The sequence below is a fragment of the Drosophila tropicalis genome, unplaced genomic scaffold (assembly GCF_018151085.1).
Source record: "Drosophila tropicalis isolate 14030-0801.00 unplaced genomic scaffold, ASM1815108v1 contig_593, whole genome shotgun sequence".
Classification (NCBI taxonomy): Eukaryota; Metazoa; Arthropoda; class Insecta; order Diptera; family Drosophilidae; genus Drosophila; species Drosophila tropicalis.
This window is the reverse complement of record NW_027173070.1, coordinates 21425921-21451357: the sequence shown is the minus strand read 5'-3', so window position 1 is coordinate 21451357 and position 25437 is coordinate 21425921. Positions and strand designations below refer to the sequence as shown.

Genomic DNA, 25437 nt, shown 5'->3' with positions numbered 1-25437 from the left:
AAAAAATTTCTTATGAATCTTATTCATTTTGGTAAAGTGAAGTGAAGATTAACGATTTGGTAACTTTTTGTTGGCCAATTTGAAAATAATTTGCAAACATTTGTGCGTGTGTGAGTGTGCATGTGTGTTATTTATTTGACATTTGTATCTCTTAATTTTTATTTCGTGTGTTATTGTGTGAAAAATTATGCATAGCAAATGTAAAATTTATTAGGTGCCGACGACTAATAAGATTTCCTCTTTGCCTCCCATACCTCCGCCCAAAAGAACAAAATTAAAAACATTTTTTTTCGAAAAATAATAAATCAATTCGTCATGCATAAATCATAACGAAAATTGCTGAGAAAAAAAAAACAAATCCATTTTCTTGGCAATATAAAATAAAGCCAATTAAGCTCAAGCACCAAATTCATAAAATGCAAAATAAAACTTCCAAAATTAGTCAACAACCGTTGAATGTAAAAACATATAATGTATGTTTTTTGCAAATATTTACACAAATTATTTGCTTATATTCTGCATCTTAAGTATTTTATCATCTTTAGTTGTAAAATGGTTTTTTTTTTTTATGGGTTTCTGTTCTGTGTTCTGTTATGATCTTTTTAGCAGATCTTGAAGGAAAAACTTTTATAATCTTATGTCCATCAATTAGTTTTAATAACAAATGGAAAACATTTAATTGGGATTTTAAGTTGTTTTCTTTGTGTTCCCCCCCCATTCAGAAATGAGAATTCAAAAGTTTGATAATTTTAGAACAGGAGAACACCCTAAGAATAATCCACAAATGCATATATACACATGTATGTACATACATATATCAAGTGCCAGTCGATCGTGCATTACTTCTGCCTACTTCAGTTCACTTTGATTCACTTTTTAAGTATATAAATTTGTCGTTTATTTTACATCTAGGAGCATTCCTTTGTCGTGTTTGTCTTTTGGTTGAATGGTCACAAGACACAAGAATTTCTCAGGCAGCAGCAGCATCAGTAACAATTCTGTAGTCGACTGGAAAATACCCTCAGTTTTACTTTAGTTGGTCGATCTGATATATTTGGTTTCATTTTGCTTGTGTTAAGCCTAATAAACCCTTTCACCTATGGCAAATACAGGGTATGCCAACCAAATGGCCAACAACAGAAATAAAGCCAAATTTTTGGAGTCAGTTGATATACAAAGAGAAAGATAGAGAAAGATAGAGAAAGATAGAGAGAGAGACAAAAATTGAAGATGCGGAAATTGCGGCTGCCGATCACATACAACTTAAAGTGCACATAGATACACACACACACACACACACACACATAGACACTCAAACATAGATAGATATAGATACTATGTTTATGTAAATGCATTACTTTTATTGCCCGTAATTATTGTTGGAGATTTTACAGTTTTGAATGGCTACAGCAGCCTTTAATTAATTTTCGCCATCATAATTTCTCATTAGTTTTTCGCAAGGCAACACTCAGTTAAATGAGTTGAAAAATGATTTATAATTTTTTTCATCTCTTTGTATTTTTCGTTGGTTTTTTTTTTGCCCTCGCCCCCTCCCCTCTCCACCCGCACTTCTCACTACCCCACAAAGAAAAATTAATATTATGGAAAATGTAATGCGAGCACAAGTAGGGGGCGTGCCAGTCCTTCAGACTGACGGAGGAGAGTCAGCGAGGGGGGGGAACCAAAATGAAAATATTACGCATACGCCGTGTATATTCGATGGGAGTCAGACGAGAATGAGGGAACCAACCAACTTGGTGAAATAGCCAAGAATTAATTGGAGAATACTAAGTTGAAGGTGGGATATATATAGCAAAAAATAGAGTGTGTGTGTGTGTGTGTGTGTGTGTGTGTGTGACAGAGATGGAGCGATTGCGATGGGGTAAATGTAGTTATAGCCTGACACTTGAAAGTGAGTTTTATGTTACATTTTAAATTAATTGTTGTGAATAAATGTTCGTAGAGTTTGACTAAGTGCAATCGCTCATTATAAAAGAAAAAAACTTTTGAAATCCAGACAACAACAAAAACAGAAAAGTAAAATGCATTTAAAAATAAAAATCAATCAATAGTTAGTTAAAAGGAAGTTTTATCCCTACAATCACACTATTAAATTCCAGATGCTAGTTTTTTCATCATCATAAGCTGGCATCAGCTTCAACTTTAGATTGATACATGTTTTAAAGATTAATTCGAAGAATTGATAAATCCGAGTCGTTTCAAGTGATATCATATATTATTTTTGCATCACGTACTTCAAGTGTGACTCATTAAATATCTAAAGTTAAAGACAATTGTTAAGCTACTATCTTGATAAAGTTTATTAATAATACTCGGGCTTTTGACTCAATTTGATCTCGTATGCGGTATTATCTAAAATATGATTCACTTCGCTAGAATCGCTCAAGTACGGCTTACAATAATGATGGATTCTCAGTCTCCTCCTTTACTCGGCATTGGCATTTACGAGCATAAAAGCCGAAGGCTTTCCACGAATTTTGGGCCATCATTTCCGTTCATTTCACTCACTCACTCATTCGCTCTCCTACTCACTCTGTCACTCTCTGTTGGGTGGTCGTCGTTGGTCAGTTCAGTTCAGTTCAGTTTACTTTGCCTCTGTTAATTCGCATTAATCATACGACGCGTACGCCGGAACATTTCGTTCATTGAAATATGAAAATAGCGAGAAGAGGAACAAAAAAAAAAAAGAAAAAACAACTTTAGCGCGTAGCTTTTCGCATTTATTTTTACACGCCAACAACAACAACAAAAAAAAAAAGAGAAATAAATAAATAAAAACATATTCACTCTGACGACTTTCCGTCTTCTTACTCACAATGCGACGTAGTTATGTATGTAGTTGTTCTGCTGCTGCTCAGACTGTTGGTTATTTTAATGTGTCAAGGTTCGCGGCATAATTTTTTTTTGGTTGTTGTTGTTATTGTTGTCTCTCTGTTTTCCACTGAAGCAGCAGCAGCAGCAGCATTAGTATTATTTCTCATCATCATTGCTGTTCGCTTCATATAGCAAAACAGACAGACAGACTGACTGACAGACAGTCAAATAGACAGAAAAAATAAAAGTATATTTCATTTCAAATCAGACGGTTAAAGAGCAAAAACAAAAACAAAAAAGCTAAAAAAGCCATCAGGCGTCAGTTTCAGAGACATGAGCTGCAATATTTCGACTTTCTTCTTTATGCATAAACATAGTTAAACGTAATACTAATCGGAGATTTGTGCAGATTTCAAATGACTTTGAAAAGTTGTTGCAAATAAAAACTCAGACTTGGTAATAGTTGGAGACTTTGTAAAAGTTCACATGGAAATGAATCTGTAATTGATTGAAAGGGCATTGGGTCATCGTTTAATTGGAGACTTGAGACGACTTTTCAGAGTAGTGGTGCTAAAAATTGGAGAGCTTTTTGGAGAGTGTGAAATTGTATTACTTTCTACTTTAATTTTACGTTTGGAGACTTTTTGACTATTAAAACCGTTTTTTACATAGTATTTTAATAGAAATACCTTATAATATTGAGAGTGCAAGCCTAAGACCGTTCTTAAAAACAGTGTAGAGTTTGGAGACTTGACAAAACTTCGTACAATTGTCTTTCTAAGTAATTTATAGAGATTGTAAAGTTTAATATGATTATGCTGTGGCTTATGCGAATTGCTGTAGAGTTTGGAGAGTTTTTAAATAAATTACTTTAATGGGTTTCTCAAATAAATTGTAAAGTTTCGAAACTTTATGCTTCAGAGGAACCGAGGGAGGGGAGGGCAAGTTTCGTTTAGTTTATAGACTTCTAATAGTCATTGTAGAGTTAATGAGTTTTTATAACTGTTCTTGTGAGAAAGTCTAGTCTGTTATCCTTACAACTCTTTTGTAGAGTTTGTAGAGATTTACAGCAAGCAATTGTTTGGATGGTTTTTCAAGTATTTAACGATGTCAATGTGTAAATCTTAACAGTATTTTTAAAGTCAAGCCGCAGTCCCAGTCCCAGTCTCAGTCCTTAGGCTAAAAACATAAAAAAAACGTCCAACAGGCAGCAGCCATGACGACGCCAACGTCGACGCTTATGCCGACGCCGACGTCGCTGCTAACGTTGTCGTTGCCGCCACAGCAACGCATCGATAAATGTAAATGCAGTTAAATAGGAGAAAGGCCAAAGAGGGGATAGATGATGGGGGGAGCAAAAGGTTTAGGTATAGTTGTAGGTGGGAACTATCAGGGAGAGTGAGAGAGAGAGAGAGTGTGGGAAAGAGCTGAGGCTATGGGGAGTGAGAGAGAAAAGGCGAAAATGCGAGGGCTATAGTAAGTGAGTAAAACATTTTTATTACCACAACGGAGTCGTAAAAAACTAAATTACTTTTAAGTTTGTAAAATTGTGCGAGTCTCTGGTATTGGACTTGACTCTGCTCTATACCATGCTATATGACTATCTGTCTCTATGTGTCTCCGTGTCTGCTTGTATGTGTGTAGCATAAGTAAACCCCACCGCATCACCTTCCTCTCCTTGCCAGCCCAGAGCAAGTTTGCATTCTTTGTGTCGTCACGTTTCCATCACGAGAGAGAAACAGACACAATGCGCGAGATACAAAGACCTGTGTCTAAGAGAAAGAGGGAGAGAGAGAGAGAAAAAAAAATTAAAAGATAAAGTGAGACGAAAGAGAGAGACGGGGTGATGATACCGAAGCAATGCCCCGAAAAAGAAAAACAAATTTATGAAACGGCTTTCCATATTCATAATGATGAGCCAAGCGAAATGGGAAAAGTGTTGGCGCGTGTATCGACTCGGTTTTATGGTCCAGTCCCAAAGAGTCCGATTGGAGTGTGCGTGTGTGTGTGTGTGTGTCCCTTTGTAAAGTGTCTCATCAAGTTATTAGTAGGATTAGCGAAATTGTCGAAACTGAAAGGGGTTGGTGGGGAAAGTAAAGCACTTTGATTGATTGCCAGAAGTACAAAAACAATAAAAAGGATATCCGTAAGACTATCAAGTCATTATTACAGAAAACAATCAAATTAATATGATTAGTTGCCATAGATACATACATGAGTGGATAGAAGTTGATGTTTTTATAAAGTTTATACAATTTACTGTTCATTCAAAAGGACTTGTTAAAATTATTTTGTAGTTATTTGCCATTTTAAATGGAAACCTTTAAATAGTTTCTACAAGAGTTTTTCATTGAATCAAAAATCTTAAGATCGTATTCCTTGAATCTCAACTTTATTAATCGGAATCAAATGTACATATAGCATAGTATTTCTATAGATTAGGGGTAATTAATTAAGATTATAGACAATAAGCTTTTGCTAAAGATATAGTAAACGAAGCAAAATAGATCAAGAGCAACTTATAGCCAATCTTATCTGTGTTTTACAATCATAGAATTGAAATTTTGAACAAATTCTTCATTTTCATTTATGTGTATATATTCTCTTGTATCTTCTATCTCTTCTATATTCTCTCTGAACGTTCTACCTAAAAGTGAGTTTTAGTTTTCCACACAGATATTCGGATTTTCTTCCTTCGAGATTGAAAAGAGGAGTTTATGGAAACCACAGATGACTTTTTAATGAAGCTTCCTCTTTAGAAACATGAATAGGCAAGGCAAAGGGTATGGAAAACCTTGTTAAGGGCCAAGGTATATTCGTTTTCGTAATTGAATTTGGATTGAATTTCCTTTGCATGTTCAACCTGAAGTTCTTTCTGCTTCTGTCCATTCTAAACGCACAAACACGCGCTCATACACACATGGGGCAAGTTTACCTTGTTGTTGTGGATGTCGTTGGTGTTGTTGGGTTGGTCTGTTGCTGGTGCCCAGCTATTTTGTATACATTTTGCATTAATTAAAAGCAAAATAAACAGCAGAAACGTCGCGCGACAACAAAAGAAAAAGCAAAAAGAAAAGGCAAACTCAGACTGATTTCAATGTGATTGTTTCACTTTGCACTGCAAAAAATAAACCATGCAAAGTAAAACAAAAGCAAATTCAGACATTTCTCCATCTCTCTCTCTCTCTTTCTTTCACCCACTTGTTCGTTTAACGCGCTCTTTTTGGCGCTCTGATTAGAAGTGAGCAAGAAGCTGGCACGAAAAAGAAGTGTGTAAAGAAACGAAGGCAAAGGCACTTGTTATACCCTGCAATCGATAGAGGAGAGAGAAGCATTTGGTTTCCTAATTAGATTAAAGTTAACTCGACAAAAGTTAGGGTAAAAGTTGGAGTCGATTAAACAGTTATAAGTAAGACGGCAATATGCCAGACGTCTTTACGTAATTAATTGTTTAAAGAAAGTTTAACTTTTTGTTTAAAACATATGTAAAAGAAACTTAAAAGTCGAAATAGAGGTACAGCAAATCTTAAAAGAAGATATTAGGAAGAAATCGTTTACAGGGTATCTAGGCTTCGAGTTAATGCCGCAAACTTGAGATTGTTTTGTTGTTGCAATTTTCAGGCTTTTCTTTGGTTTTTCTCTTTGTGTTTTCTTATTGTTTTTCAATAATTTGTGTACGTCGTCTTTGCAAGTTGAATTTCTTTTGATTATTTGCCAAGTCAGCGAAATGATTTTCGTGCTTTTAGCCTTTTTGGATGTGGTTGTTGTAATTGTTGTTGTTGGAACTATTTAAATAAGTGTTAATCGAATTTATATATGTATGAGCAGCAATATCAAATTGTAATAAAATACGAAAAAGAACAAAAATTATTGTGAGAGAAAAAACAAAACACAAAAGCAAAGCCAAATGCGAAATCCACGAAGTAAACGCAACAAAATGCAACATTGGCGACATTTGGCAACTCTGTCAATGTCTCACAGCAACGTCGGACGACCACAAGAACAAAAGCAACAATATCAACACTCTTCATACTTCCATCAGCAAGTCTAAACTGATTAATAGAAAGAAAATATATATAAATCTAAAGTGTAATCTCCTCCAGAACTTTAATGTTTAATAATAACTAAAACAAAACCAACAAAACCAACACAAAAACAAACTCTTAACTCTATAAGCAAAGCCAAAATCAACCAAAGTTAAAAACAAAACTTCTATGCTTAATTTACATCTACATAAACATAAACTAAGCCCAACAAATCTACTAGAAACGAACTATCTATGAATATTTGGGTAAGCGAAATGTAACTATAAACAAATTGAGCATTTATTAAATATATAATTAACATCTTAATACCTTATTTATGGAATTTCTGTTTTTAAGTCGATAGTATGTATTTTTGACCAAGTTATATAAAGTAAAGTAAACTCAGGGCTAATAGGCAATCACTTAAAGGTCCTTAATTGAATCGAAGAATGGTTATCATTTAAAGCCTTGTCTAATAATAGACAAACCTTTTTCTACAAATATATTTTAAGCTCTTGTTAAGGACACTTTATACTCTGAGTAATTATTTTCTGTGAAGTTGAAACAAGATATCAATCAACATTTTGGTTTTTTTTTTGAGGAATTCTAAGAAAAATGTTAAATTTTTATCTGTTAAATATTTAATGTAAGAATCAATCTAAAATTTCTGTTTCTCTTGTGTCTTTTTAGCAACAAAAATTCTTAAAACGACCAGCGGAGGATGTTGACAATGGCGCCGAGAATTATGAACCGCCGCATAAATTGCCCAATAATAACAATAATACAAATAATAACAACAATAATAATGGCAACAACACTGGTGGCAACATTAATGGTAATGGCAACAACAACGGCTCAGAGAATCTAACCAAATTCTCTGTGGAGATTGTGCAACAGCTGGAGTTTACCACATCGGCGGCAAATTCACAGCCGCAACAGATTAGTACGAATGTTACGGTGAAAGCTCTCACCAATACATCGGTGAAGAGTGAACCAGGAGTGGGCGGCGGTGGTGGTGGTGGAGGAGGAGGGAACGGCGGAGGAGGAGGAGGCAGTGGTGGTGGTGGTAACGGCGGCAACGATCACTCACAGCAGCAACAACAAGGCACCGGACTGGGTGGCCTCGGCAATAATGGACGCGGAGGAGCGGGTCCGGGGGGCGGCGGCATGCATGGCGGTGTACCGGGACCCGGCGGCATGGGCGGACATCCTGGAATGGGTGGCGGCGGCATGCCTGGTCAACAAGGACAACAGGGCAAATCCGCTTTGGGCAATTTGGCCAACTTAGTGGAATGCAAAAGGGAACCCGATCATGATTTTCCCGATTTGGCCGGCCTGGACAAAGATGGCGGCAATGGACAATTTCCTGGTTTTCCCGATCTGCTGGGCGATGATAATTCAGAGAACAATGACACGTTCAAGGATCTCATCAATAATCTGCAGGACTTTAATCCCAGTTTTCTCGATGGCTTCGATGAGAAGCCACTGTTGGATATCAAAACAGAAGATGGGATCAAAGTGGAGCCTCCGAATGCTCAGGATTTGATCAACAGTCTGAATGTGAAATCAGAAGGTGGATTGGGTCATGGCTTCGGTGGCTTTGGCATGGGCGGTGGCATGGTGGATGGCGGTGCCCAGCAAGGTGGCATGAAAATGCGTGGCGGTGGTGGTGGCAATGGTTTCCAGAATGGACCAAATGGACCCAATACCGGTGGCAATGGGGGAGCTGGCGTCATGCAGGAGCACTCCATGGCTGCCCAGACACTCAAGCAAATGGCCGAGCAACATCAGCATAAGAATGCTTTGGGTGGCATGGGTGGTTTCCCAAGGCCGACACAGCATAACATGCAGCAACAACATCAGCAACAACAGCAGCAACAACAGCAGCAACCACATGCTCAGATGATGGGTGGTCAGCCAGGAGGAGGACGCTATAATGATTTTGGCGGTGGTTTTCCCAATGACTTTGGTCTCGGCCCCAACAATCCCCAACAGCAACAGCAGCAGCAGCCCCAACAGCAACACTTGCCACCACAATTCCATCAAAAGGGTCCTGGTCCAGGTCCTGTGCCTGGTCCCGGCATGAATGTACAGCAGAACTTCCTAGATATCAAGCAGGAACTATTCTATTCCTCACAAAATGATTTCGATCTCAAGCGTCTGCAGCAACAACAGGCAATGCAACAGCAGCAGCAGCAACAGCAACAACAACAGCAGCAGCAGCAACAACAACATCATCAACAGCAGCAGCAGCAAGCGAAAATGGGAGGCGTTCCCAATTTCTCCAAGCAGCAGCAACAGGTGCCACAGCAGCAGCAGCAACAACAACTCCAACAACAGCAACAACAATACTCGCCATTCAACAATCAAAATGCTGCCGCCGCCGCAGCCGCTGCCAACTTCCTCAATTGTCCGCCTCGAGGTGGCAATGGTCCCAATGGCAATCAGCAGCCCGGCGGAAATCTTCCACAGCAGCAGCAACAACAACAGCCGGGTGGCCCGCAACAACAGCAGCAGCAGCAGCAACCTCAGCAGCAGCAGCAACAGCGTGGCAATGGGCAGCAAAATAATCCCAATGCTGGCAATGCAACAAACTCAACCCAGCAACAACAGCAGCAGCAGCAGCAACAACAACAACAACAGGCTACCACAACAACATTGCAAATGAAGCAGACACAACAGCTTCATATAAGCCAACAGGGTGGCGGAGCTCATGGCATACAGGTGAGTGCAAGAACAACAAGAACGTTTTTGGCTAATAATAGTTGGTGTATAGACACATATGCCCACAATTGGCCCTCCCCCACCCCCCACTTTAAGTTCTTCCCACTATATCTATATACCAACCACTTGGGGACTTCATAGATGACGCTTATCCCAAATAACATAACGCCACTTAATACCATTGACACGTATGTAAATTTCCCATGCATATTTAAGTTATCAGCGTAACGAAGTCAACAGCTTTGACAAAAATCCCGACAAGCAAAGCAGCAAAGTTTCATTCCCAACAATTCTCCGGCCCGAAACCCCACCAATTCCTCCCTCATTCTACTGTCTATACATTTGACATAAATACAGAATACGAACTGTTGTGTGAGAGGGTGACAGAGTGAGAGAGAGAGAGAGAAAGGAGAGAGAAAAAGAGGGTGGTTTAACTTGCTCTTTTGCTTGTCAAGTCACTCACACTCAGTTTCTCACTCACACTCATTTGCTCTCTCACTCATTCGAATGTTTACTCCACTCAAAGAACATATCACTCCAATTTGGTTGCTTGGGATCATAAATCATGTCAGGCAAACAAGCAAAAGCAAACGACCCTTTGGTCTGGTAACCCCAACTCAACCCCCCCGTTGTCACCTAACCCACCAAACCGTCTCGTGCTCTCACTCGCTAATTCTCTTTTGCTCTCAGACCAGTCAGACTCTCTGAACACGTAGCGTGCTCTCACACACACACACTCACTCACTCACACACTTTAAGCCAGACATTTAACCCCCTTTAGACGGCACACTCGTTACCCGTGCCCAGCCCCCTCTCCGCTCCTCTTCCACTCGTTTCAAGTTTATCTCTGTCCATTAATTTTACCACACATCTGTTCATAAAATTGTCCTGCGACCTGGTGTTCGGCTTCAGTTCGTCGTTGTCGACTCACGAAGCAGAACGACCGACGAGAACAACGATGGAGGACCGTTTGAGCGTCCGTTTTGCCATGTGTAAGCCATTTTCATTACGTGAGCCATGAAATGAAATGAGAACAAACAAAAAAAGCACAAAAAAAAGCCAACAACGAAACGAAACGATATGAAATGAAATGAGTAGTTGTTGCTGCCGCTGTGAGCAGAGAAAGGACGCTGTAATCGTTAACAAAAAGATGATGAAGTGATTCTTAGTTCAGATGTCATTTGGGAGCAAGCAAAAAAAAAAAAAAAAAGAAGAATTACAAACGCGATTTATTGATTCATGAATGTATATTCTATACACCTTGGCTTTATCTAAACTAATCGTGGCTATTCATATGTGCATTCATTTATATAATCAAGCACAACGATCCCCTTTGGTTGTTTCATTTCTCATGGGTCTCCTTTCAAATGCCGCTGCCAACTGACTCTGGTCTCCCGTCTCCTGCCTTTTGCATTTGTTTAATGATTCTCCCCATAGACTCACTCGTGTATATGAATACACATATACATACATACACATATACATACATACATATCACTTGTTTTACATAGCATAGAACCTAACCTAACCCATATTCATTATCCGCTCTAAATTGTTTTCCTGTTATTTCACAACGGCGGCAGCAGCAGCAGCAACAACAGCAACAACATTTCATTTACAAAATGAAAGTGCAAAACTTTTTAAGTTAAGTTTCATGTCGTTGAGTAGTTTTCATCAGAAAACAGCCAAAAAAAAAAAAAAAAACAACAAAAAATTGAAATAGAGAAAAAGTAAAAGAGTAAAAGGAGAACCAAGCAACCAAGAGCAGGACGTTCCCTCCATCTAGTTGTGTATGAGTGTGTGTGCAAAAAGGACACGGTTGAAATTTCCGTTTTGAGCTTTAGTTTTGCTCTGGCAAAGGGTCCTCCTGACCGTCCGCCTCAAACGTTTGGCTCCTTCACTTGCCCAGCTCAAGTTTTGCCATGAATTTTTCGTCTATGCATTATCCAAGCCCCCGCCACCCTCCCTGGACCCAACTTTACCTCTTCTCCATCTGTATTCACTTGCTCGCTCACTCTCTGCATATAAAAATAGTTGAGCCAAGAGTTGAGAGTTCTGTACGGTATTGGTAAGATGAAAATTGAGTGCGCGCGGTGTGGGTTGTGGGGGGTAAGGACCAAAGTGACCAAAGTGAGGGCAAAAACTTGTTGACGATTGAGATTGAAATTTTTCTGGTTTCTAGCCACTGGCCACCCTAGTAACATTCCACCACCCCAGTCTTATGGCAACCCTTGAGGGCATTAGCGTCTAGTTTATCACTCCTTTTAAGCTCCCTGCATCCAACACCCACCCCCTTTATTTAATAGTATTTTCTGTTGTTATTTGCTGGTCAAATCAACGCATTGACTTTTACTTTGGCACATTCTCACAATCTTCTTATCACACAGCACAAAAGACAAAATGCTCTCAAGTCAACAACAACACAACACGTATACACACTTAAGGCTAACGATATATTTGCATAGGACTCATTAAAAACCCCAAAACGTAGACCAAACGACAAAACGAAGAACAAGAAGAAGAAGAAGAAGGCAGCCATCAGGGTTGATGCCATAAACCAGCAGAAGAAAGCAAGAAAAATGAAAAATGGAAATATATATCCTTGTTAAATATTTGCCTAATGAGCTTTTTTTTTGCATCAGCTTCTACTATTTCGAATAATCCAAAGAGAAGTTGGCATTTAAATATTAGTAATAACATATATAATCAAGATTATTCTAAAAAATTGTTGTTGTTCACGACCAACGAGGACACACGATGTCGCGACGTCGTGTGTAAAAGTTCAATGAATCCAAAAATGTTCACATTTGCATGTCCTGCATTAACTCGTTAAAATGCCAAGAGCAACAATAACATCAGGGTGTAACGAGTGGGTGGCTTTCGCAGGAAGAAGGATATAAGGGAGGGGGGGATGGTCGCCGCAGGAATGGAATGCCAAACAATGTTCCACTGACAGTTGTTGTAGTTGGTATACACATGCATACATATATAGGATAGTATAGTGTATAGTATATAGCTAGCCACCAAACAAATTTGTATAAAATACAATAATACCGAGAAGAGAGTTTTTTTTTTGAACAAAACGAATGAACGAATGAGCAGGCGAGCGAACCCATCATCAGCGTCATCAACATTGAAATGCCTGGGCGCACAAAAGTATGCAACGGAAATGTGCAAAACGTGAAAATGTGCGGAAATTATATTTTCTTCTTTCATTCCTAAGAGCGAGTGAGTGAGAGAGTGTGAGGGGGGGTCTTGGGTGGGGAGGGGGGTTGGCTTTATGAGATTTTATGACTTTGCCGCTGTGACTTAATGAAGTTGCCCAGGCTACACATGCGACCACGACCAACAACGACACAGTCCTGTATCAAAAAACAATAAATAATTTATAACCATAATGTCTGTGTGTGTGAGTGTGTGTTTGTGTGCAAGAACAAAAAGATCTAGCCGAAATGCAAAACCCAAAAAAAACATAATGACCAACAGAGATAGAGAGTTTGTGTGTGTGTGAGAGAGAGAAAGATGGAGAACATTTTGGACATTAATGCGCTTGCGCCAAGGCAGGAAAGAAAATGCGAAACGAAACAAAACGAAAGGCATATCAAGTTCTGAAAACTTTCTTCCACATGACATACAATTCGCCTAGATGCCATTTGCCTGATTTGGATTAGATTCTAAACTTGTGTTTAGTACTATTAATGACAGTTAACCTCTATAAATTTTGCAACGCCCAACATCAATTGAATGGGGGCAAACTAAGTTTAACTTCTAATTTGTAGAAGCAGAAGGGAAGAAGCAAAGCAAAAAAAGAAATCACCTAAAATATTTACGGCTTAAACTTTTACAGCTCGCAACATAAAATCTATGCCACAGCTGAAATGTTGCTTCCCTTTTTCCATTCCTTTTACTTTCTTTGCTCTTTGTTGTTATTTTTTTTGGCGTATTCTTGTGCGTTGTGCGTTGTGTTGTTGCCTGTGCGTCATGCATTCATAATTCACCAAATGTTTGCCTCTTCTTGTTGCCCATTGTTGTTGTTGGTGTAGTTGCCACTTTAGCACATCCCTATCAAACTGAAACGATGAGCCTGCCCCATTCCCCTATCCCGTCTAACAAGCTTACGCTCCTTTCCATGCCCGCCATTCTCCACATGCAGAGGACTTTGGTCCTGTTTTTTTGGCTCTGGTTTCGGTTCTGTTGGCCCCCGCGTCATTTTGTTTTTAGGCTGCCATTACACAACGCATTTGATGCTCTCAAAGGTCACATTATTTACCTTTTATATTCCCATTCGTGGGCAGTAGGTTAGACAGAAGCGGCAATAATGAAAAGGGAAGCGGGCTTTGGATATCCAGCGAATAGGGGATGCCAGCAAGGGATGGGGGTTAAAGATGGCTATAGGCTGCCTGATGGTTTTTGGCGCATCGAAATGTTTGCAACAAAATGTGTTATGTAGTTTTCTTGGCCAAGAGAAATTGGTCATTTTCGGCCATTACCAATTTGTATTTTGTATGTATATTGCTGATCCGTATGATTGAAGCCAAAGATATGACAAACGGGAGGAAAACAATAAAGAATCTCAATCTGGATTTAAATTGCTGTGCTGCCTTCAGTCAACTTCAGTCGGATGCGACAATTGACAAAACGTGAATGCATTGCAGGGTATAAAAAAACTATAACGTAGCAAAAGTTAGTCCTTCGCATGTTTTACGCGCAGTTGATATTGTTGTTGTTGTTGTTTCGTTTCAATCAATTTGACAGGTGTTGAGCGACAGAGATAGATAGATAAAGCCCCGCAAAAGAGAATGAGGAAAGGTGGAAAAAGTTGATAAAGTTTTTCGTATATTTTTGTTACAGCTCCCCGAGAGATAACACGCAAGTGATGAAAGAAATCTTTTCACAACTCAGCATACATATTCTTGCGTACATGTTTTTGGAGATTGAAGAACTTGTTATTGATCCTTGGCCGAAAAAGATCCTTTTGGATGTATCATTGCTCTGATTATCCTGGTACTTAATTCACCAAGAGAAATCAATCAGTCTTTACTCTTGCTTTCTCAGTGTCTCTCTTTTGGCCTTTTATTAACGCTTATCCCCAGTTATTTACTTTGTTACCTGTCCTGTATTGGAGGATACTGGATGATTGCCATTTGCAAGACTTCAATACCCATTTCTTTCTTATTTTCGTTCTCTCTTTCTCTGTGTGTGTGTTCCTTTTGCTAGCTACTTTTTCTACTTCTTCGACGGGCTTGGTTTTCTCGTTTTCGTGGCATATAAAATTTAATATTTGCGCGTGTGCTTAACCCCAACGTACTACTCAACCTATCCCACCCACACTTCAACCAATTCAATGGATGTGTGTGTGAGAAAGTGTGTATGGGGGGAGGGAAAGACTGGCGTGTGTGTGTGTGTGTCCTCGCCTCGTTGTGATTATTATGCCGTGTAATCTGCTTGATATAACAACGCGTTGACGTTTCGGCGAAAGCAACAGCAAGTACTTTTAATACTTTCACCTTTTTCATCTGCCCCACCTTCGGGCCTTCTTCTCATACGCCTTTTGGGATTTTGGAAAATATATGCAAACATATATATAAATATTTTAGTTTTTAATCTATTTTAATGGATATTTCGCGAACTTTTTCTTGTTGATGTTGTTGTTATTTCTTTGCTCTGCCACACTGCCATTTCATTTTTGGTATAATTTCTTCTGTTGCCGCACATTGTTACCCGAACTTGAATATTTTCCTAATCCTGGCCCAGCAAAACAGGCAAACAAATAGCGTTAAAAAGTATGCTATATTTTTACGCCATGTGCGGGTGGTGGTTGGGCAGCAAGGAATATTGTGTCAGTGTGTGGTATGTATGTATGTGATTGCTCTCTGCAAACAGCTCACGTCGCATATTTATAGGCTGCCAGGCATAAAAAGCGATTTCAGACTAAAGTCGCTTGCCAAAAGATTTACAAAACAGTCCAAAAAAGCGAGTCTCTTGACGGGGTTTTCTTTCTGCTGTCGGTTTTCGGTTAATACCCCTTGAAATGTGCAAAAGATATGTGGCCACATAAGTAGAGGGTATTTACAAGGGATATTTAGTTGGTCGACTCTTTGTCGACAGCAAGACCAGAAATGTTGGCAAGGGCATTTACTTAGGCCTGTTCCAGATCAAAGTTTGTTATCACTGGCTGCAGTTTGAATATTCAAATTAGTTTTTATTTGCCCTCTGTCCGGCATTGGCCAATACACACACACACAAAGAAGGACACCGACACAAATACTTGCATACGTTTAATAGTACAGTGAAACCTCGATATAACGAATCTGAGGGGGATCGCAAAATTATTCGTTATATCTATTGATTCGCTATAGGTACTGAAATGTAAAACCTTAGTCCTTTCAAGGGACTTAACAAAAAATTCGTTATATTGGGTTTTTCGTTATAACGAAGTTCGTTATATCGAGGTTTCACTGTAGTTGAATATAAAAAAGCAACAACAAAACCAACAACGTTCACTATAGAGAGATGAGACGACGAGACATTCATATCAAAAAGTATTTGCACAATTTGTTTAAATTTCATGCCACTCAGACGGAAATTCATATAAAATGTTCGGGAAAGAGATAGAGACTAAAACTGGAAAAACAGGGAAAATATATGTATATATATTCTTTTTGAAGATGAGCGGGTGGGAGGGAGGTTCGCTCTATGCAGCTGTCAAAGGCAGGCAGTCAGCCAGCCAGGCAAACAAACAGAAGACAAACGAGCGGGTTGAGCTTTGGTCAAGTGTAAATTGTTACAAAAGGACTGAACCAGAGTGATAAAGCTGGTGAGAGAAAAAAATACAGAGAAAAGCCTGACTATGGGGTAGAAGAGGGCAGAATGATAATAGTACATGATGCACCACATTTGAAATTCCATTAAAATTTGGTCACAAATTTTCCAGTTGCACTTGCAACACCAAACAAGTGGTGTACCCATTTTTAGACCGCGCTGGAAATGACAAAAGCAACAGCCCTAACGGCAGACGAAAAACTCATTTCATTAACTTGCACAATCTGTTGCCCTGTATATTTGGTCATAAATATGTCTACCATTTTGTCTCATACTCCTACTCCCACGCCCAATCCAGCTGCTGCTTATAACGACACCTTGAATCTCTCACAAACATACTACTTGGCCCCTTGAAAAGCGTTTTGCCCAGCCACTTTATCAAATTAATTACTTTTTCAACAACAAACAAGGGCGCCAAAAATGGGGAGAGCTCGAGACGCTCAAAAGGCAGATGGTGGGGGAGAAGTAAAGTGGTCAAAAAGTTGTGTTTACTTACATTTGCCTTGTTTTATTGCCATGACCATAAAATCCAGGGACCTCTTATATACACACACACACACACACACACTGGAAAAAGGATTAGCTACAGATAAACATATAAATGTTTAAAAACTAAAAACAAAATAAGAATGAGTAATTGAGGCCAGTTAATGGCGATTCTTTTAGCCAAAGTTCAAATGTTATGCATGTCCATAAAATGTGATTTAAAAATAAAACAACTACTAGATGAAGCAATGTGCCAAAAGGGCTACATGAAAATCAATAATGTAAGAAAAAGGGGCCGCAAAATACTCAAAACACGCTAATAAAGTAATTTTTGCCTGGGCCATGGAACTGTCTGTCTCTGTCAAATGACAAAATGTTTAACTGCAAAAGGTGTACAGGAAAAAAACTAAAGGTAACCAACACTAGCAACAACGACAACTGTCTCATTCTGTGACGAGGACACAACGCAGCCTGTAATTAAAAAGTATATATATGTATGTACATGTAGGTAGGATCTAAAAAGGGCAAAGCCAACTCTCATTCCCTGTCTCTAATATGAAACCGCAACGACGAACAAACAAGTCACACAGATAGTCAGTCTTGTCCAACTGAGTTTGAAGGGGATGTGGGGTGGCCAAACGGGGCGTATGTGTAATTTTATATATTGTCGGAGCGCTTACTTTTGATCTCGTTTTTATACCCTTGCAGAGGGTATTATAAAATTGGTCAGATGTTTGTAACGCACAGAAGGAGACGTTTCCGACCCCATAAAGTATATATATTCTTGATCAGCATGAGAAGCTAAGTCGATATAGCCATGTCCGTCTGTCCGTCTGTCCGTCTGTCCGTCGGTGCGTACGCGTTTTACTCAGCCATCTTAAGAGCTATCGGGATGAAATTTTTTTTGGGAGCTTTTTTTTTACCCGGGTGAGATAAAGTATGAAAATCTTTGGGATCGGACTACTATATCATATAGCTCTGGAACAAAAATTTTTGCAAAAATTGGAGTATCCCCATGAAATTTACCAATATAATAGAATTTGATATAAAATCTCAGATCCCAAAATTTGACCCTGATCGGATAAATAGAACACAAGTTACAGTCTATATAAATCGGTTCAATCGCTGCCGGCAGCTCTGCTTGCTGCCTACTACGTCACCATCTGTTAACAGAGCACATGCATACACACACAGACGCAACGCTACATAAACTGTATGTGTATGCGTGCGTTGCTTTGCTTAGGGAATGAGGGAAGAAGAAGAACAAATTGTACATAGTATGAAGAGTAAAATTGTTTTGTTTGTATATTAATGAATTGAGTTGCAGAAAAGAAATTTTGAACATGTGAAATTATTATTGTCAAGGACTGCAAGGGTATATAAACTTCGGCTTAGCCGAATTTAACTTCTTTGATATTTCTTCTTCTCTTGAAAATCTGCTGACTTACATCTCTTTCTCTCTCTCTCTCTCTCTCTATCTATATGTATGTATGTATATGTATTTACATTTAGTATGTTTGGTTCCATGTATTTTTTGTGGGCGTGGCCAAAAGTGCGTGCCCAACCGACCACACTCTTCATCACTTTTCTCGCAAAGTAATTGAAAATGTAAATGGGCAAAAGAGAGAAAAAAGAAACAAAAAGAACACCAAAGTAAAGACTTTACAATATCCTGTTACACCTTTGAAATTGCCAAGAAGTTGGAAAAGAGTTTGCCTTTTGATTAATATTTGACCAAAATCGTGGGATATTCCCTTTTATTGGAGATGATAACCCTAGTGCCAAGATGCCCTTCTATTTGACTACAGGGTATGCGTAGAGTAAAGTTCTGCAGGATCAGAAGACCATGTCATACCTGGCCACACTCTGTGGCTAACCAAATGTATTTGTTTGCTTTTATTATTATTAATTGCTTATTGTTTTAATGCATCACTAACGACAACAACAATAGCAACGACAATAACAAGAGAGAAACAAAAACGAAACGATAAAAAACAGCAAGCAAACAAAGTAAAACAAAAACTCTGTCAGCTGTTGCTATTGCGGTTTGGACTAATAAATTAAGTAATTAACTTTAACCGATTGTTGTTGTACCTCCCCAGCAAACCTCTTTTTATCCCTTTTTATTTATCCATCTCTCACTCACTCTCTCTCTCTCTCTCTCTCTTTCACTCTGTGTGTGTGTGTGTGTATTTCTCCAACTTTTGCAATAAAATTTCCACGCATTTAGCTTATTGGCTTTTCCATGAAACAGAGATTAACATTAACACTATGTTGCACTTTCCACCCATCTAATTTTCATCACACCCCTTCTGCACTATTTTCTCTCCATTTTCAATTTGCATTTTCCTCTGCAATGTATGTATACATGAAAATCGAAAATCAGCATCAAATAAAAAGCAAATTTCAGGTGATTCTTATTTCAAATTGTTATTTGGTGGCTGAATTGGGCGGACATTTTGCCAAATTCGCAATAATTTTCCATGCATTTTCCGCTCATTTGTGTTTGCCTTTTGTTGTGTGTGTGTGTGTCATTGTATTGCAAATGCGTGTAAATAAAACTAATGAATGTTGAACTTTCTAATGCAGCAGCAAGCCTAGCAGAATTTCAAATACCAACTGCAAAATTCAACAACAAAAGAGACAAATAATTAAAGTAATTATACTTGCGACTAAATTGGTCTTTAGGCCTTTTGCTTTGTCAATTTACAATTGAAATCGAGAGCATCTAAAACTAGCAGTCATATATCCAACCCAAAAGCAAAAGCCCTAGATTAACTCTAGTTAAACCAAGGTCTCCAATAATTGGTCTTTTGAATAAGAAGACTTTGAACTTAATAGCGAATGTTCAAGTATCTGATTATAATCTCAAAAACGACTTAAAATATTGACTTAAACATATATTTTGAAGTTCAGAGCTTTAGAGATTCAATTCATTTCTTGCAAAGAAAAGTCTATAAATTTTCAATTGAAACATTTTACATAAGATTTTCAAAGATTTCCATGCTCTACACTTGATTGCAAATTTTGATTTTCTCGCTTGGAACGTCTCTTTCTCTACTTGTCTCTCTCTCTCTCTTCTCTCTCTACCGCTCTTTGGTGTAGTGCGTTGAATCAGTGATGAGTAGTCGGAGGCTCTTTGCCTTTTTGCCTCTTGATCGTTAAGCAGATGTTGCATTGCATCAGATGGCTTTGCTTTACATCGCATAGATGGAAGCTTCGTTTTAGGGAAAAGTGGGGGGTTCGAAAAGGTTGGGGGGAATACATAAGAATAAGAATTCATCTCATTGCTATTTTGATTTCGAATCGCGAGAGTCATTGTTGTGCTCAGTGTTTGTCATCGTTGCCATGCAGCTGTTTTATCTATCAGATACTTTTGCCCTGACTCATCCAAACTGAACGAAAACGAATGCATTGTGGCTAGCTGGCTAGCTGGCTGATTGTTTTGAGTTAATTCGTTATCGTTCAGCAAAAATAAAGGTTTACTAACAAGACATAATCACCTTGACTCTCTCTTCTCCCTTTCTCTGTCTGCTATTTAGTTGAGGAAGTAATCATAATAAGCAGATAATTAGGGTATCTCACTCTTGTTTCTATAAATGGATTTATCTCTCTCTCTCTGTCGCTCACAATCCAATTAGCCAGACAATTGTTGCAATTTTATTGAACAAGACACGCAAAAAATAAACACACACACACACACAGAAAACAACAAAAATGTATTTTTCCAAATGACTGGTCAAATATGATTTTCTTGTTTTTTCATTTAATAGGGTTCAATTATGGCAATATGATTGAATTCCATTTGACATCTCATTATGGCAAAGTAAACTGCAAATGGATTAACCAATTGAAATTTCAATTAAATTAAGATGCAAAACTCGAAAAATGTTCATTTGACATTGTGTCGGAATTGTCCCATTCATTCAATCTGTAAATCCTTTGCAAATTGCAAATGCCATCACAGAAACATATAAGGATGAAGCAACAGCAGAACATATCAATGAAAATTTGACAGGAATAAAACGCATTAGTTCAGATTAACTCTGGTTACCGTTTACACTGTTAGTCCATTAGTTAGTTGACACATTGACAACAATTCAGAAGGAGGAAGAAACAGCCAGAAGACACTAATGGCTAAAACTATAGTTAATACTCCAAAATTCTCAATATGATCAATTTCTAAACACAGTATCTATGGTATTTATCCCATTTGAAATCAGAGCAGAATACAGAACACATCTATGCGGCTAATAAAAGCTTAATTTGGCAACACTTTTGGCTACCAACTTTGGCATGAGGCGCACTGGACATAACAACACATTGTACACTTTGACAGACGATCCATTAAAATGTTTTCATAAATTTTCACAGGTGCGTCTGAGTGTTTTCAAAATAAAAGGGGGGCAGAGAGAGAGAGAAAGCAAACGATTGGATTGGGTTTGGTTCATATAAAACCCTTTTAAATTAAGCCAACAAACACACACAAATCGAATTCGAACTCACCTCTTAGACCCCTCAATCGTTTGGTCCCTTTTGTCTGTCTCTCTTTCGCGCTCTCTCTCTCTCTCTCTCTCACTCTCTCATACAATTTGACATATGTATGAGTCCATTTTGGATACCGAAACCGACAGCCGTTGCATGTTGTGTGTGTGTGTGTTGTTATTGGTGCTGGTGGTGGTTGTGTCCCTTACTATCCCCCACCCCGCACCATTCCCCCTTTTTTGTTTTTGGGGGTATATGTATGTATATGCATATGGCGCTCTCATGGCCATTTATGCCAAAATTTAATTTATAATTATTGCAACTTTAATTTATGATCATTGACAGGCTGCAGTGCACACTGATACACTTACCAACACATATACGCACACACACATATACGCTAAGAGACATTGGGAGAACCACAGTCAAATATCATGGGCATGTATGCCCCCCCACCATTTCTCTATCTCATTTTGGCTGAGATTCCCTTGCATTGTGTGGAAACTGCAACTGTTCAAAAGTTTTCACTCACATACAACATATCCCTCCCTCCTTCCTTTCTATGGCCCACTCATTCGTTAGCTGTCTCTCTTTTACACATTTTGACATTCGCCTCCCACTTCCCGTCTCGTCCCCACTAAGCTTGGGAATTGAAATCCTTTGAGGCCGGCAAAATTGTAGGTGGCTTGTTTGGGGCGTGGGGAGGTGGTGCCAATGCGCGTTGAAAGTTGGCCAAAACGCCAGCAACAGCAAAACGCAATCCTGATGAGGTTTGTTGGCCAGTTGATGAAAGTTATAACCAAACAGGATTCGACTGGCATTCACATTAGTAGTTCAGGATGCAAAGCAATCAACTAGTCTCTGATCCTAGCATCTGCAAATCTCTTCGTCTAACTTTCTGGTTTAAGGAAGTAACACATTTGAGGCAATTAAAGTAAGACTAAAAGAACACTGAATCTGCATCTAGTGAGGGGATTTAGTGTCTAAATATGATATCCTAACAAGATGATTAGCATAAGATATCATAAGACACAAGTTAGCCATGATAATCACAGGTAGTCCAACCTTGGATCATTGCTTTATCTCAACTTTCGTGAAGTGAGTTAAGTCCATTTCACACTTATTAATGAATTTCACATCTAAGCTTCTAAATATTTCTTACCCCCTCCCATCTGCACTTCCTTGATTGACCTATCGACCAACCAATCCAATTCAATCCAATCATGCTTTAATGCTTTCTTCTTTCTTACTTGGTTTCTTTTGCTTAGTCTCATTTATCTCGCTCCCTTCTGGCTCTTGTCATTGGCAATTAAAAATCAAATTCGCTTTGCTTTAACGCCATGCCAAATGACATTTTCTTTTTGGTTTTTGTCCTTTACGATTTTTCCTCCTTGGCCTGTCATAATTTCGTTAAATATCGCAACGAGTTCCTCCTCCTGAAGAGGCAAATGGAGTGGCAGAATCGAATACTTATTTGGCTGGCTGGCAGGAGGCTTCAGCTAGTTTTGTGTCACACAAATATCCAATGACATGCTCCCCTCGCCCCTCTCTGACAACTACAACAACAACAACAGGGTGTAGCAACATCACCACCCTGTGCTGTCTGCTCTTCTCCTGCTTCAGCTGCACATTCTCTTGGCTTCATTTGGATTTTTTGGCTTCTGTGCCAAAAAAAAGAGGGGAAAAAACACAAGTAGAAAGAGAAGAACTAACAAGAAATGAAGCCAAAGCGCAGACAAAATCATGTTGGGGTAGTTATAATGGTAAGGCGTATTGAGGGCGTTATAGATGGGAGGCGTGGTCGTTTTGCTAATTTCATTGACTCCCTCCCGCCCGCGAATCCCACTCACTCGCTCTCTTGTCTGTCGGTTCTTCTTCCTTTTTTGGGCTGTCTGCCAAGTTGTTTTAAAGTAACTTCCAATTATGAGCGCGAAGTGGTCTCGAGCCAACAGAAAACTAGGCAAATCGATCACAAGAAAATGAAACTGCCCCAAAATGTTGTAACAATTAAAACGTATGGAAATTTTTGGAGTTTGATGCGGCACGTCGTTGCCTCTCTGAGATGGATGGCAAGTTTCGTTTTCAATTATTTTAAGTGCGCCCGGGCAACAAGTATGAGTTTTATTGCAAAGCAGGGACGGAGTGGAGAGTGGGATGGGTATGGTTAAAAGAAGAAGATGTCGGTACAGTTGTGCTTGTACTAACTAACTGACTAAAGAAAACCAGCCCCTTTTAGAGTTTTGTTTTATTTCTTTCTGATGTTTCTTCTTTACGTTCTTTCCATACTTCTTTCTATTTTTTTTTTGTCATACCAACACACACACACACACACACACACACTGGGACACACATACAACTACCAAGAATAGTCACATATATCATTGTCAAGTCTCTTTCTCTATGCAAGGGGCACCCCAATCTCTATATTCTCTGCTCAAATATCATTCCCTTGACGTGGCGCGTGGGTGTGAGGAGGGGCAATCTTTTTGGCTTGTCAAATGCGCATTTCCTGCTTAGAGCCAGCCAGAGTCCTTGTCGCTACCATGTGTGTGTGTGTGTGTGTAAAGGGGGGAAGGGGAGGGCCTTGTCTCCAGCGCAATCAATATGGCGACGTTGGGGTAATAGCTGCAGGATTTACGCGCTCGTGCGGTATTCCGAGGCTTACCCGAGCTTTGGTCCGTGGTCCTGAATCCTGGCACTGGCGCTGTTCCTGCTCTTGCTCCTTGCCGCCGTCAAGTCGTCATCGTCGTCGTCGGCAGTTACCTTTAAACTTTTTTATTGATATTTTATGTATGTAGTCAGTCCTCTCCCTCTCCCCCTCTCTCTCTTTCTTTCTTATAGATTGAATAGAGGGTTGGGTCTGGGCATGTATGTTTGCCCTTTTATGAAAGCTGCTGTAATGATTTGTTTTATGAACTCATATAGCCATCCAGCCCTCTCTTCCCTCTCCTCTGTCCGTCTAACCTTTAGATCCTATCTCCATCCCTGGCTTGGCGCTAAAAAGTATGCTACTAAAATGTTAGCTAGTCTTTCAATGTTGACCGAAAACCTTATTGAGACTTTTACGAGGTCACTTTAACGAAAATTACCGAAAAATGTAACATTTTGCACAATTTCAAATATAATTAAAAGTATGAAGAACTGAAAATCATCATTAATCTTTAGTTTAAAGTGCTTGGAAAAATCTCCATCGATTCAAGCAATTTATTCATGACTATTCCTTCTTTTGCACTTGTGTGGTAGTTGGCCTTTTTCACACCTCAATTCAAGAGCGTGAGAGAGAGAGAGAGAGGGCAAGGTGGCACATGCATGCAAATGATTTACGACCAAGAAGAGGTAGAGCGGAAAAAAGCAAACCAAAGGGCAGGGGAGAAGAAGAGTAGAGTCATTGCCGAAACCTTCATGGACAATGGCGGTTATGGCACTAAACTTCAATTAGCCCAACGAGTCCATGACTTTTAATCAGTGTACTTTATGCCACGCTCACTCACACACACACACACACGAGGACATTCGCACACGTACACGCAAATGGAAAATGCGTGAGCTGCTGCACAAACACAAAACAATAAATTAAACCAACAAGCAATTACAATAACACAAAACACCGCGACGATGGCCACAAAAGTTGCTTAGTTCGCGCATTCACAAAAGCGCCAACAAACCAGGACCAACCAAAATTTTGACAAAAGGATGGCTAGGAGGGTCGGAGAGGACGAAGCGAGGCAACCAAATGACATAAACGAGTAACTAGTCTACCCAAAGCAACTATGGGCAAAATTGCAAATTGACAGCTAAGAAATTTTTTATCTTGGCATCATTTCTACTAAAGTAAAATAGTAAAATCAAAATACAGGATTCTTAAAAGATGTTCCTCAGATTCGTAAAAGCATTAAATAACAATTCAATAATTTTTTGTTAATAACTTTATACGTTTAGCTTTTTTAATACTCTTATATACACAAGAGTTTACCATCCATAAAACGATAAAAACAATTTCTTACTCTTTTCCTTAAACATAACATTGGCAAAACATTGCAAAAACAATGTGAGCTAAAAA

The 25437-nt window shown here is 39.0% G+C and overlaps 1 protein-coding gene across 2 annotated transcripts in view; it reads left to right on the top strand.

Moving 5' to 3' along the window:
• mam (mastermind) overlaps positions 1-25437 on the top strand; it is an 86730-nt gene that overhangs the window by 54661 nt on the left and 6632 nt on the right. Inside the window, exons 1-2 of one of the 2 annotated variants that reach the window (XM_068291996.1) lie at positions 6664-7126; positions 7551-9584. In XM_068291996.1, the coding sequence (XP_068148097.1) occupies positions 7115-7126; positions 7551-9584 (2046 nt within the window). In that variant the 5' untranslated portion in view covers positions 6664-7114. Of the gene's footprint in view, positions 1-6663; positions 7127-7550; positions 9585-25437 lie in introns of those variants that run through there. The other variant, XM_068291995.1, reaches the window with a different exon arrangement.